The sequence below is a fragment of the Podarcis filfolensis genome (assembly GCF_964270895.1).
Source record: "Podarcis filfolensis genome assembly, chromosome: 1".
NCBI lineage: Eukaryota > Metazoa > Chordata > Lepidosauria > Squamata > Lacertidae > Podarcis > Podarcis filfolensis.
Genome location: NC_139604.1, coordinates 79076296 through 79091614, shown reverse-complemented (window position 1 = coordinate 79091614; position 15319 = coordinate 79076296). Strand labels below are relative to the sequence as shown.

The window sequence follows — 15319 nt, the reverse complement described above, 5'->3', positions numbered from 1 at the left end:
TGCGTTATCAAGGCACTCTCTTCCCTCACCAGGGCACTAATGGCTTGAGGCCTTGTGGGGCACACTATTGTCATTTCTAGTTGTAAGGTCTGGGGGATCATCTTTGGGTGGTCTCTTACTCATGACCGTTGGATGTTTAAGAAAGTTGCTCCTCTGTAGGAATCCATATGAGGAACAAAAATACAGGCCCTACAGTTCTACTCCCATTGTTTCGCCTTTCATCTCAAGATGCTTCCCTTTTTTTGTTTTTTCTCTTCTGTCAGTTCCCCTTTTTGGATTTGCATCCTAATGCCAATTGACATAATTCCATTTCTGTACAGCAGGATATGCTTCTTTTGCTGGCATTCTATCAATTCTATTAGCCTGAGAGGCCCCATTGATTAGTCCCTGTTACTTCACATGTGTATTTTTGGGTTGCAGCAACCACATAATAATAGAAGCAAGAGAAGGTGCTTCAGATTCTGCAACTTGAGTGACGCACATGTATTTGAGTAAATTAAATTGAAATTAATAGTGATTGTTTGACAAATTGTAATTTAGCTGAAGTTGTTACTATATGTATTTAGTTGGAGCACAGGACATGCATGTGGCTTATTGCATAATGCAGGTGGGCTGAACAAAGCATTTCTTGTCACATTTTCCTTCAGTGGGTTTTCATTGTACTATAATTGTAGATTTATTTGATTCCCCCCCTCCTGAAATTGCAGTATACAGTCGTACCTTGAAAGCTGAACGGAATCCATTCTGGAAGTCCGTTTGACTTCTGAAACGTTCAGAAACCAAGGAACAGCTTCCAATTGGTTCCTGATTGCGCAAACACACCAGAAACAATAGCGGAAGCTGCGCTGGACGTTGGGCTTCCAAAAAAAATTTGAAAACCGGAACACTCACTTCCAGTTTTCGATTGTTCGGGAGCCGGAACGTTCGACTCCCAAGGTGTTCAGGAGCTGAGGTACGACTGTACACACATTTTTATAAATAAATATATTAACAGCAACATTTGCACATAGAAGCAAACACTTTAAGACAGTGCTTTCAAAAGCAGACTGTGAAGGTTTTCATGAAACTGGGACTGTGGGCAACTCTGGCAGAAAATAGCAACAAATACATACACATGGAAACATTTTGAATTGGCTCACACCAGCTTAGAAGGAGTCGTTGTGTGGAAACTCCTCAAGGCTATCAGCTGATTGCATGGGGGGTGCAGACAGAACAAAATATTATGCATTATGAAAGGAATGTAAAACAATACAAATGCTTCTGGGTGTCTAGATATACTGAGTGTTTGATCATGTCATTGCATGTAATTTTGGCCACCTCCCATCTAGGAAGAGAGACAACAGAAATGGAAAAAATATGCTGATGAAAAGAGGCAGAAATGTTCAAATATATTGAAAGCCAAGGAAAAGCTTGTCAGGGTAAAATTTCCTATCTTAGAGAAGAGATCCAGATGTCAAAACGAATACAGGCAGCTTTTGCATAATATAATGTTTTCAACAACCTGGATTCTTGTAAGACAATGGCAGGTTTACGCTTCATTGTTACCATTTGTAGTAACAAATCCCTGGGAGCTAGTTATAATTTGCTGCTACCTGGAACTGTTAACTGTGTATTGGAGGGACAGTTTGGACCTATAATATTCCCTCAGATATTTCCAAGCATCACTAAGTTATTACAATCACTGTTTTGAGCTATCAGAACTGCACTATAAAGATCTGGTAATAATAGAAATTTCATGCTCAGCAAATGTGCAGTGTCTGGATTTCAGCCAGTTTATTCACGTACCAATCACCTCATCTGTGGTGCTTCTTAATGTTTGAAAAGAGATACACGTTACAATCTGTGATAGGTCTGTGTGACTACTTGAGCAGTCAATTTACTAGCCCCAAAGTGGTGAACTTTTATGTGTGGCAAAACAAGTTACCTAGGGGAGTTTCCTAATTGGCAATTTTAGCATTCGGAAGGGGGACTAGTGGGATGCTGTTGTTCACAGGCTGTTGGCTTCACCCAAATTTGCTCTCTGACTAGTAGCTGTTGCCTAAAAAGAGCACACAATTCTGCATTTCATTTGATTTCTTCAAAAATGCGCTTGGTGTGCAAACAAAATGTGACACAGGAAGTTGGGAAGCCAGTGTTATAAGGCTTTGTTGTTAATTGTCTAGAATCTTGGGGAATAAATTGTACTATATTTGTATTTGAACCCGAGGACCTGCGAATAAGTCATACAGTTTTCTGCTCTTGAGAGATTGTCTCATGTTTCTTTCTAAGTCTTGTCCTTTTTTTTTCTTGCATATTATGTTTCTCTTTCCACAGCCTGTTTTGGATAGTTAGTACTTTTGCACATTTTAAAATTAAGGCAATTGAAAAATTGTACAATTGGTATTCCAATGACTGCAGAGAGTTGTACAGGCACTGCTGTTTTTTATATGATGAGATAATTTAAGGCCTGGTGGAACATAGAAGCTGTCAGTTCTTTGAAACTAAGTTGGGAGGAAGTGTTTTAGTACTGTTCTATTGTTGGGCTGTATGGAGACCCTGCTCAGTTATAAGGGCAATGCAAAATACTTTCTTCAAGAGAGGCCTGATGCTCAAGAGAGGTGCAATGCTCAGAACTAGGGTGCTATACAGTTCTGCTATTGACAGCTTGGTAAAGGATTTCAATAGTTTCTGCTGTTTTTCTTTGGCCAGAAGGGGGCAGAGAAATCTTGTGACATGATTGGAGTGGATTGCTAGGACAGGAAGGTGGGAAACATGTAGGGAATTGTACTCACATTTGCCACTGGTGTCATCTTAGGTTGTGTTCACACTCCCGATTACTATGGATTCACTGCATTTCCAGTGCTGGGGTTTTATGCAGTGTTTACACAATGTTATCCAAAATGCATATGTACCTTGCACTTGGTTATAAAATACTACGGTTTGATGCGTTGTTTCTCAAACCAGCTTCACACTGATTGGAGTTCTTAAGCCGTTCCTAATTTGTCTCTAGCCAAGGTGTGAATACGTTTGCATAGGGTAAGAACATCTCCATCTCATCAACAACACCTGGTGTGTACACAACCAGAAACCTTTTGAAGCTGATGTGAACATCACTTGGTATCATCTTTGTCATTAAATTGTGTCAAAGTGGCTTGCGGGGGGGGGGGGGGGAATGATGCTTTTGTAACACTGTGGTTGATTGGCTGGATGGGTGACAAAAGATGGGGGGAAATGAGTGTGCTACATACCATTTCCAAATGCAGTTCAAAAATGAGTAATAATGAGCTGGCCTGTCTGTAAGTCAAACCACCCCTTACATGTAATCAAGATTTCAGCCATCCTTTTCCATGTTACCTGGTGGTTTATACAAAAACCAAATTAGATATTGACAAATATCAGTTTCTCCTGCCTGGTTAGAAACAACTTTCTCAGAAGTAGATTCTCATTAAGCAGAGAGTGGATGGTGGTGGGTCCAATCAGAGCTTTGCTACAAAATTTGGAATTTCACAGCTTTCACTGATTTACCATTTGTACACACCTCACCATTTGTCAGTCCTCTGAGCATGCATATGACTGTAATGAAGAATATGACTGTAATGAAGCATTCTCACTTATGCTTGGATGAGTCTCAGCCTGGGGTACCTGAGGATGTGGACAGGAAGATGTGACTTGTTCATCCTGAAGACAGTCTAGGTGAATGTCTAACTGAATCAGTGTTTCCAAGTGCCTCCTTCGAATTTGTGATTTTCACCCTATCCCAAAGTTTGGTATATCATACTTGTTGGATGTGAAGCTGGGACTTAACTCTTCCACCTGGCTCTGTGCCCTGTCTCTCATGATATTTGTGCTATTTTTAGCATAGGCAGTTGCTAGGGGATGGGAAGAAAAGAGGGGAACCTGGATTTTTGTACTTTTTATATGTGACTATATAAGCTTGTGTACTTTCACTCAGACATTACTTTTCAAAAGTGGGGGTCAAAATATAGGCTTAGCTACTATCACTATTACAGTGTTTAGAAACTGCAGTGGCGTAGCGTGGGTTGTCAGCACCCGGGGCAAGGCAAGTAATTTGCGCCCCCTAACCCGTGGATTTGCGCCCCCTAACCCATGGATTTGCGCCCCCTAACCCATGGATTTGCCCTAACCTCAGATGTTGCGCCCGGTGCGGCCCGCCCCCCCTGCACCCCCCACGCTACGCCACTGAGAAACTGAGATATGAAAACTGAGATATAAAAGGCACCTTAAACCTACTTTATAGGTGCAACAGCAGAATGTCTAGGAGTGCTTTTTATAACAAGAATACAAAGCTGAAAACGAATGAACTGCAGCTAAAATATTATGTTAATTTTTCACATGGTCTAGTCCTTCCCCTGCCCATCCCCCCTAATATTCCTAAGAGGGTCTCTTCTCCAGTCTTCAGAGAGTAGCTGGAAGTGAGGAGGAAGAAAAAGGTCCTCCTTTCCTTCCACTCTGCAGTTTTAATCTGAAATCTTAGGCTCAGAAACTGCTTACGCTAATGAAATCCCCAATCGCAAAATGCACCTAGAACAATGGGAGTTTCGAACACTGATGGTGTGCGTGTGTGTGTGTGTGTGTGTAGTTACTACTACTGTCTTTTGTGATTGGACAACTGCTTTTGGATCTGCTAACTGCATTGTTATAAAATGCTACCTGAATGCTTACAATACAACATTATAGGGATATGCCTGAAGAGAGAACTGGTGCTATTTAAATATGGCTTAAAATCTGTTCTCCATATCTCTTTATGCTCCTTTTTCTAGATTTGGTATTTTATCTGAATTTTCTCAATCTTGCTTTTCTTTATATTTTGTGAGATAATATCTGCTCAATTATAATCAGTTGTATTATATGTGATGATCATTTTCTTCAAAGAAAGGATCACCAGTTCATTTATGAGGACTCGGTTAGAACGCCAGGCTCTAGGACCATTTCCAATGGTCCATAATAAAGTGGCAGTATAAATCTGGCAATAATGGATATAAATTTGATGAGAGAATTTTCCAATTACAACTCTTATCACTTTGATGGCATGCTTTTACACTCCTGTGCCTGCTTTCAGGAAGTCTAATATGTTCTAGTTTATATCTAGGATAGTCAATCAAGGGACTGGAATTCAGTTCTGGCCAGTGCTTCTTTGGATAGGAGATGAGTCAATCTGGACCTAAAGAGACAGTGATTGCACCTCAAGAAACTATCCTTGTGAAGACAAGCAGGTTATAGGCTGGTTTATAATAACCTATTTTGGACAGAAGCTTATTGAGCCCATGTTTGTGGAGCAGTTTCAGCTTTTCCTGAAGTAGAAACCCAGTCAAAAATATTTTACTCATTTAAGACATCCTCCTTTAGCTACAAGAAGATAAAATAGGCTGAAAAATTTCACTGGCTAATCTTCAGCTGTGCTGTCCTAAACCAAGTGAACTTCATAAGCAAACTTGATTCTGTTGGCATTTGTAATCATAGGATCATGTGGTTTGGCTGCATAAGCGTCAGTGTATGTATTTGGTGTTGTTTGTTCTTTTAAAAAAACCATGCCAGTGTATTTTATTCTAAAATCAGCAGTGAGTGGACCACAATAACCTCCCTTATGCTTTTAGTAGAAGAAAATTACATCTGGAGATCCAGGAAGGAATTATTATTATTATTATTATTATTATTATTATTATTATTATTAATACCCCTACCATCTGGCTGGGTTTCCCCAACCACACTGGGCAGCTTACATTACATATAAAAACATAGTGATACAGGGCTGTCTTCAGATGTCTTCTAAAAGTTATGTACTGTAGTTCTTTATCTCCTTGATATCTGATGGGAGGACGTCCACAGTGCGGGCACCACTGCCGAGAAGACCCTCTGCTTGCTTCCCTGTAATTTCGCTTCACTTAGTGACGGAACTGCCAGAAGACTCTTGGAGGAGGACCTCAGTGTCCGGGCTGAGCGATGGGGGTGGAGATGCTCCTTCAGGTATACTGAGCCAAGGCTATTTTGGGCTTTAAAGGTCAGCACCTTTAAAGTGCTCAGAAACATACTGGGAGCCAGTGAAGATCCTATTGGACCGGTGTTATATGGTCCTGGTGGCCACTCCCAGTCACCAGTTTAGCTGCCATATTTTATATCAGTTGGAGTTTCTGAGTCATCTTCAAAGGTAGCCCCACGTAGAACGCATTGCAGTAGTCCAAGTGGGAGATAACCAGAGCATGCACCACTCTGGCGATACAGTCTGTGGGCAGGTAGTGTCTCAGCCGGTGTACCAGGTGAAGCTGGTAGACAGCAACTTTGGACACAGAAATGACCTGGGCCTCCATGGACAGCTGTGAGTCCAAAATGACTCCCAGGCTGCGCACCTGGTCCTTCAGGGTCATGCTATCACCACATTGCTGGAGGCTGATAAAGCAACTGCCTATTTAGAAGGGATGTGGTAACTCAAGGCTCAGTAGGGTTCCACCTACTTCAGTAATGCTTCTGTTCTGACTCATTCCGAACAAGTTACAGGTTGACTACCTACCTCATTCTTAGCTTAACTATGTGCTTGTTTGGGATTGCTTCCCTGCAGACTGCCAACCCTAAATATTGCTGTTGTCTGTAGGCAGCTAGCAACTAAAATTACAAAGCTAGATTCTGGAATACACACCTAGTGACACTTGCCTTAAAGAAACAGTAAGGTGTGTTCATATAAGTAGCATAGCTTCCTTCTTCCTTTTCGTTCAATGGAACTGGAATTTTATTTTCTGCTGTACTTAAGAATTTTATGTCATATGCAAGTCTTCATTAATATGTGTGTGTGCAAATGAATAGTGCATCAGTGTTACACTAGTTTATGCAATATCATCTTAGTTACCTGGAACAGAAGTAGTTTCTAGGCCACTTCCCTCAACATTCCCTGGTGTTTTTGTTTCTTTAAGAAAGTCTCTCATTTAAGAGCTTGCATTGATAAATTGTTTTATCAAATGTTGCTTTTGGAAAAACGGAATGCTTCTCCAATTAGAATGTTTAGTGCTTTATTATTAATCCTGCTTAAAACTGAAAATTGCATATTTTTAACAAGAAAAATGAAAATCCTACTTTAACAGATGCAGAATTCCTCAGGTGTTGGTAAAACCATACCTGTAGTGTTTGCTGTGTGAAAATAAAAGCTTCACTTCCCCCACCCTCAATTTCAGCAATGATTTGCATTCTTTTAATAGACTTCCAAAAACAACCATGACCTTCCCCCCCCAAAAAAATACTCTGTTCGTATCTATGAGAGTAATAGCATGTGTTTGTAATACTAGCTAGTGTTGCAGTGATATTAAAATACTTTGCTAAGTTAATACAGAATGGTTTCAGATATCCTTCCAAGCATCTGTGGCAACATGGATCCACTTTCAGCATATGATAGAAAAAAGAGACAATATAAACAGTGTTCACTCTGTCATGTCATCCTTTCACAGTACGGGATTGGGGTTTGTTTCCTCCCCACATCTCATTGCGTGCTGCTCTGTTGGCAGCAGCTCTGGTCAACCAGACCCGGGCTGCCACCAATGTCTGAAAGCATCCTTTTATTGCAACCTAAAACTATTCCAAAGTTGTAAGTGATAATGTAGCTTTGACGGTTCTAAATAGTTTAGAGCTAGGGACTGTGTGTCTGGGGGTGGGGGTTGTTTTTAATTCAGGGTTGAATGCACTATTGGTATTCAACAAGTAATTAACATTTCCTTCCTGAATTATTTCAGTGCTACGTTCTATAGTACCAGATTGCTCAACTAGATGATCAGTGCCCAGGGAAATGCAATCAATCAAATGCAGGGTCTATATTAATCTTGAGGTCGTTAATTACTAGAATCATCCACTCATTTTTGAGTTCATTGCAACAGGGGGGAAACCTATAAATAGACACCTCTCCACAATCCTGTAGTGGTAGAAAATGTTCTTCATGTTACAACATTTACTCTAGAAATCACCTTAAAGCGGAGTTATCTACAACCTTCAGTTTTCTGCCTCCTACATGGATCGCATAAGATGTTAATCTAAATGTGACCATCTGGGGATGGATGTTGCAAATCCATACCAAAGATCTCTCCATTAGTTAGCCAATAGCATACTCCAATTTGTCAGCATTTTGGAAGATATTAGTAATATTGCTTCTCCTGCAACAAGTTTATGATACAATTAAGTGGTTTATATAATAATGTTATATATATTCATATTTCATTTCCTGGAGAACTTTATGTACGCTATCCCAGTATGTGGTTTATAGCATCCTTTTGGCTCAGATACTTTAGGTGAAATGTTAGTTGGAACTGCTTTCCCTTCCTTATTTTTGTTTTTCCTCTACACTTTATTTTATTGTGTGAATTGTTTTCACACTTTCATACACCACCCTGGAAACTTCTGATAAAAGGAAGAAACATTTTAAACCTGTTTCCATAAAACTGGATTATAAAGAGGTGTACACTGTTAGGTGGAGTCTCCTTTTTTATTCCTACACTTCTTATTTACTTATTATATGTATTTTCAAGGTGGTTTACAGTCAAAAACACAAAGCAATTTGAAGACGATCAGATACTGTCATAGTTCCGACGATAAACGATGCCGAATAGCGATCCGGCGGAGTTATATAAAAACAAAAAACAAAACAAAACACAAAGCAATTAAATTGTTTTAAACTATATTACAATTCCCATTAAAATCACAGATATGGACATCAAAGCCAAGTCCCCATTACAAAATCCAGAACAGCCTACACTACTATACCAGCAAAAAGAGAACTATGAGGTAAAAACTTTTTCAACTGTCATTTTTTACTAGCTGCCTAAAAACATTTCAGCGATGGGACCTGACTTGCTTCACTTTGCCAGGCTTTCCACGGGGTGGGCACCACAACCGAAAAGGCCTTGACCATGGGTATCACCAGCCATGCTTCCTAGGGTCAAGGGATCTGGTGTAAAGTTTCAGATAATGAGCAAATCATTCAGGGAGAAACATACAGAAGAATGTGATCCTTAAGGTACCGTATTTTTTGCTCTATAGGGCGCACCGGACCATAGGGCGCACCTAGTTTTTTGGGTGGGAAATAAAGAAAGAAAAAATTGTTTCCCCCCCCCCCCAACCCCATAGAGCAAAGAAGCCAAGACAGCCAGCGGGATTCGGGCTGCTGCCTGCCATCCACAAGCCTTGGAAGCCTGGCGGGAACTCCTGCCGGGCTCCGAAGGCTTGCGGATATCTGCCCAAAGCCTGGGGTGTGCAGCGTTGTGCTCCCCGGGCTTCGGGCTGCAGGCTGCTATCCGCAAGCCTTCGGAGCCCAGCGGGCATTCCCGCTGCACTCCGAAGGCTTGCGGATAGCTTCCTGAAGCCTGGAGAGTGAGAGGGGTTGGTGTGCACCGACCCTTCTCGCTCTCCAGTCTTCAGCGAAAGCCTGCATTCACTCCATAGGACACACACACATTTCCCCTTCATTTTTGGAGGGGGAAAAGTGCGTCCTATAGAGCGAAAATTACGGTACCCAGGTCACAGGCCGTAGCTCACATCCTCACCATACGTTTAAAGCACTTTTATACCACTTTTACAGTCATGGAGAATCCTGGGAACTGTAGTTCATTAACAGTGCTGGGAACTGTAGCTCTGTTTGGTTGTGTGGTATAAGATTGCTTTAAAATTCAGTTTGAAAATAAACCAGTAAAAAAATGCAGATCATACAAAACAGGAGAGAGAGAGATTATGCATCAAAAACATGCTGACCTGTCAGCCACCCGACTGCAGCAGTTTGTACTAGTTGTAGTTTTCAACAGTTTTCTAGGGCAGCCTCACCTAGAGCATGTTGCAATAGTCTAATTTGGAGATCTGTAGAGCAGAGGTAGGCAGACTTTGTAGAACTCCAAGATCTACCAGCCAGAACCAAGTGCAAATACAAACCAACCAGTCAGGTGCAAAATACAAATTGAATTAAAGGATAAAGTGAGTGCCTCTGAGCACCTTCTGAGCCTAGGAATTGGTTTTTTAGTACAGTGGTACCTCGGGACTCGAACGGCTCTGTTCTTGAACGTTTTGGCTCCCAAACTCCGAAAACCCAGAAGTTCTTCTGTTTTTTAACGTTCCTCAGAACATGAACGTCCAGCACGGCTTCCCCTGTCCAAAACCTAGCTGTTGGCCAACCAGAACCCACGCCTCGGAACTTGAATATTTCAGAAGTCGAATGGTCTTCCGGAATGAATTATATTCAAGTTCTGAGGTACCAGTGTACCAGAACTGAACTGACCCCACAGTCTTTTCACACAAAAGTCTACTTTTGCTTAACTTCCTTCATAGCAGTAGCATCACTTAAGTGTACAGTGGTGCCTCGCAAGACGAAAATAATCCGTTCTGCGAGTCTCTTCGTCTAGCGGTTTTTTCGTCTTGCGAAGCAAGCCCATTGACGGATTAGCGCTATTAGCGCTTTTAGCGGCTTTTAGCGGCTTTTCGGCTTAGCGGATAAGCGGCTTAGCGGCTTAGAAAAGGGGGGGGGAGGAAAAAACCCCCGCAGGAACTCGCAAGACATTTTCATCTTGCGAAGCAAGCCCATAGGAAATTCGTTTTGCGAAGCACCTCCAAAACGGAAAACTCTTTCATCTAGTGAGTTTTCCGTCTTGCGAGGCATTCGTCTTGCGGGGCACCACTGTAAAGCGTAATTTAGTTGTTGCTGTTGTTGAAACAACTGGGTGTCAGAAACCTTTGCCATGTTTTTGCAACTCAACCAGAAATCTACCAGTAGATTATGACCTACTTGCTTCCCAGCACTGAATTGGAGCATGGATGACCATGGTTCAGCTTTGTTAGGAAGGGCTGTGGATCACAAACCAACCAAAGCTGAAAAAGGCACCCCTCACTATTGGTGCCGTCTACACAATCTAGCAGAATCACTTGAGCAAGAAGTACACTTCAGTAGGAGTGTAACACCACCCAGTACAAACTGCAGATCCAAACCTGAGTGAACTCACTACCAGTACTTCTGTTTTGTCTGGGTTAAGTTTTGGTTTCGTCATCCCCATTCAGTCCTTCACAGCTACCAAACAGTGATTTAGCCTTTGAACTACTTCCCTAGAATGAGATAAAAATAAAAATATAGAGTTGGATATTATCAGCTTATACTGATGATTCTGCAATCCCACTGTCTGAGCAGTTTCATGTAGTTGTTAGATACCATAGGGGACATGATGGAGCTCTGCAGAACCTTACAGGCCACCAGACATGGGGAAGAGCAATAATCTTCTGGGTTTTATCTCTCTGGAATGAACGAAGCCACTTTAGCATTGTGACCACAGTTCCCATCCCTTTGTGAAAACCGAGATAGATAGCATGGTCTATGGATCAGTAAACAAGCTCAGAGGTCCAGGAGAATCAACAGGGTCACATGCACCTCATTCAACTTCCTAGGAAATGAGTTGCTGATTAGGGTTTTTAACCACCTGATTGCTGTTGCTTTTGTTTTTGTTTTATTATGTATTTTGTATTCTCATTTTGTATTTTTCTGTTGTGAACCACCCTGGCATCTTTGCATGAAGAACTGTATACAAATTTAATAAATAATAAACATAATTCATCTCCCAGCCCAGATCATCCACTAAGGCAGTGTGATGTTTGCCCTCCTAGGTGGGTCATAAGGAAGGGGTTAAATGAGTGTGAAGTGATTGGCCAGTGGGAACCCAAGGGGAGGAGTTAGAGTTGGGAGTTGGAGAAGGAAGAGGGAGGATAAGTCTGGATTGGTCGAGTTGTGTTGTGAGAGAGTGAGAGAAACTGATAGGAGTCAGATAGACAGTTGGGATAATCAGTTAGCAGTTATTAGGAAAGGTATAGGCCAGGATAGAAACTAAGATTAAGAAACTGCCAAGAAAAATTATCTGAAACCATAAACTTGTTAAGGCTTATAAAATAAACTTGCTTATTTAATTTAATGTTAACAGCTGTCTGGACTCTGTGTGTACCTGAGAGAAACGGGTTGGTGGCAGCGGGAAAGCAATCACAGTGGTGGCACAGGGATCAATAGACCGTCAACCGTCCGGGGACCCTGTGTGATTGCCACAGGCAGGCATAGGCAAACTCAGCCCTCCAGATGTTTTGGGGCTACAACTCCTATGATCCTAGCTAACAGGACCAGTGGTCAGGGATGATAGGAATTGTAGTCCCAAAACATCTGGAGGGCCGAGTTTGCCTATGCTATGCCTGCACTAAGGTAACCAAGGAAGTTTTATTGTTAGCCAAAACCAGTCTGAAACTGGTTTCTAGAAGGGATCTAAATAACCATTTTCATCCAAAAACTTTTGGAGCAGCACTACAACAAATTACAGTGGTACCTCAGGTTACATTCGCTTCAGGTTATATACGCTTCAGGTTACAGACTCTGCTAACCCAAAAATATTACCTCAGGTTAAGAACTTTGTTTCAGGATGAGAACAGAAATTGTGCAGCAGTGGAGCAGCGGCAGCAGGAGGCCCCATTAGCTAAAGTGGTGCTTCAGGTTAAGAACAGTTTCAGGTTAAGAACAGACCTCCAGAACGAATTAAGTTCTTAACCCGAGGTACCACTGTATGTAGTTTGGCCCCAAAAGGTTTCAAACATTAGCAGTTTATGCTACATTATAATTAGCCATAGTAGCCATAGTAACCATAGTCACTTGCTGTAGAGGGGATTTCTCAGTCCCTTCCCCCACCTCCACACACAAGATGAAATAGAGGCTATAGGAAAGGGTGGATAAATAGTTTCCTGGGAATGAGGGACAGGGTAGAAAGAAGAGTATGATGAGCAGCAATGGAAGCCTCAGTCCTGCCACTTTAAGCCATGATTTTTAAATTTGCTAACTTGGAGGTGACCAGGTGGCGTGGGGAGAAGACAATTTTCTTCCTTTTTTCTTTAATGTCCCCTCTCCCTCCCCCTCTCCTGCCTCTCGCTGTAAATCCTTTTGACAGAAACTGCCGTTTTTGCTCAGAATCCAGATGTGTTAGGATTTTACTCCAGACCTGTTCATCTGCACCCTATCTACTTGTGCTTCTGTGTCATCATCTGGGAACAAGAGAAAGGGAACCCTGGCCCTACCCCTAGCCAGGAAACCAACTGCCTCTGGCAACCTGCCCTGCCTCTCTCCCAGAAAGAGCTCCATCATAACTGCCAGCTGCTCTGTGGATTTTTGCCAAAGGGTGCTGGCTATTTTGGAATGTTGAGGGAACTTTCCATTATTCCTTTCAGCTGTGAATATGGACACATTTGTGCAAAAGCTAATCAGAGCCTCGGGGATATGATGGAAACCTAACTGAACAAGTGTGTGTAAATGGGTGCAGATTGTGGTCTTGGGGATCAGCTAGTTATATTTTGTCAGGTCAGATTCCAGAGTTTCCCCATATTTTATTACCTCAAGAGCAATGGTTTTCTGCCACTGCACCATCATATTTTTTAAGCATGTTACTGTTTTTTAAAGGAAATATTGCCTACTATGCAAAAGAAATGAGGGAGTACCTGAAAGCTCTACATGAATAATTTCTTGAAAATGTGTTGCCATTTAATGATATAAAATATTTATTTTATTATTAAAAACTCAGATCAGCTTAAATCTCTTGAAGTGTTGTGATTTGGCTTAGAAACTTACGCTCAATCTATTCTTTGAATAACTGGATTTTTATTTTTATTTTTTAAAAAAACACTTATCGAAGAGTAATTATCAGATAATTTTTAAGAAGCTGCCTTTTTAAAAAAATGTAATGTCTATCTTTCAGAGGATCCTCTGATTATCAGTTCATTGTGCTGGCTTTCAGGAAGGCTCTGTAATTTTTATAGAAAAAGGTGATCATGAACATACATGCCTTGTTACTATTTAAATTATGCAGATTCTTGATGCTGTGAAAATTTGTGCTTGATGACGCCAAGGCAGCTGCACGTTGTTAGCATTGTAGGCTGTCAGATGATCATGTGGGATCCTTGCAGCATGCAACATTCAATAGGATTGAAAAAGGGCTTTTGATGCAAGGCATAGCTTCTGAATATATCCGTGCCTTTTAGCTACTTATAACAGCAAACCAAGCTAACTTTAGGTTTTAAAATGCTGCCTCATTTTTCTTCTGGTTGGTTTCATTTTGGCTTCACTAGAAGATGCATCTGGTACATCCACGATTGAGGAGTTTATTAATGCTACTGTCGTCCAGTTCACTTTCTTTTCTTTTCGACTCCTAGCTAGCACACAGATGACATGATCACACATTTGTTCAGCTACCACCATGCATGGTTTCTTCCTCTGCTTTTGCTGCATTTTCCCCTCCGTTAAGTTGCACTGTCATGTTCTCCCTTGCCATTAAGCCTTGTCTTTGTCTCTTTCCTTCTTCTGTTTGCCGTTATATTTTCCCCATGTTTGATTACTGCAATATTATTTGATTAACTGGCTGTGATGATGATGAACCTACACACTGGAGGAGCAGCTACTACTGTGGTGATGAAGGGATGTAATAATGGTCGCTATCCTCGGAATTCTCTCTACAGTGACTGCATTATAGAAGAAAAGGCTGTGGTCCTGCAGAAAAAAGACAATGAAGGATTTGGGTTTGTGCTCAGAGGGGCCAAAGGTATGTGGATTTTCTGTGTCTGTGTGATTGGGTGAGTGCCTATGTGAAAAATGGCATGCATTTCTGAAAATAAACAGGCATTATTCCTTATGCATTTGGTTGCTAGACAACAGTGTTCTCTCTGTGCAGTAAAACTGACATGCATTTCTGATTGAGCAGTTTTGAGGGGTATGTGTATGCATGTATATTTTTAATGCATAGATATATGTATAGAATAGATATGGAGAATAATTCTGAGGGGAAGGTTGCCCACATATTTTGTATATGTTACTGTTCAGTTTATTCACACTGTAAGCATCCTGGCTGTGGGGGTGTCAAAACTGCTTAATTTAAAGTGTTCATGCGTTAAAATTATTTGTGGAGTGAAGCTGCATGTTGCCAACAAGCTTGAAATAGATCTGTGGCTTGCTCAAGGTGGAACTACTGCAGTTTTAGTATGAAAATCAGATCATTTTTATATCTTCAGAAGCTGCATGTATGTTGAGTGGCCTTTTTAGTGTGTTCTGTTGTGAGGGATGCCTGGCTTCGTGTGTTGAAATGTGCTAAGCTTTTTCTTATGCCAAATGTACTCCAGTAGATTTATGCCTAAGAATCAAAGGTATATATTTAAGGCTTTTCATTCTAGTGCTTTTGCATTTCATTTTTTTAAGTGGTGGTACATCCCAGTGCCTGCCACTGAAACACCCCTCAGTTGCTGGATGGGCTCTCCCTCACACAGCCTGGCTTCAAGGCTAGCCCATATGTGCTTATGGTGGATCCTC

At 41.4% G+C, this 15319-nt stretch overlaps 1 protein-coding gene across 8 annotated transcripts in view; it reads left to right on the top strand.

Annotated features, from left to right (window-relative positions):
• SHANK2 (SH3 and multiple ankyrin repeat domains 2) overlaps positions 1-15319 on the top strand; it is a 338706-nt gene that overhangs the window by 177807 nt on the left and 145580 nt on the right. For all 8 annotated transcript variants that reach the window (XM_083601126.1, XM_083601124.1, XM_083601130.1 and 5 more), the window contains one exon: positions 14476-14558. In XM_083601126.1, the coding sequence (XP_083457252.1) occupies positions 14476-14558 (83 nt within the window). The remainder of the gene's footprint in view (positions 1-14475; positions 14559-15319) is intronic.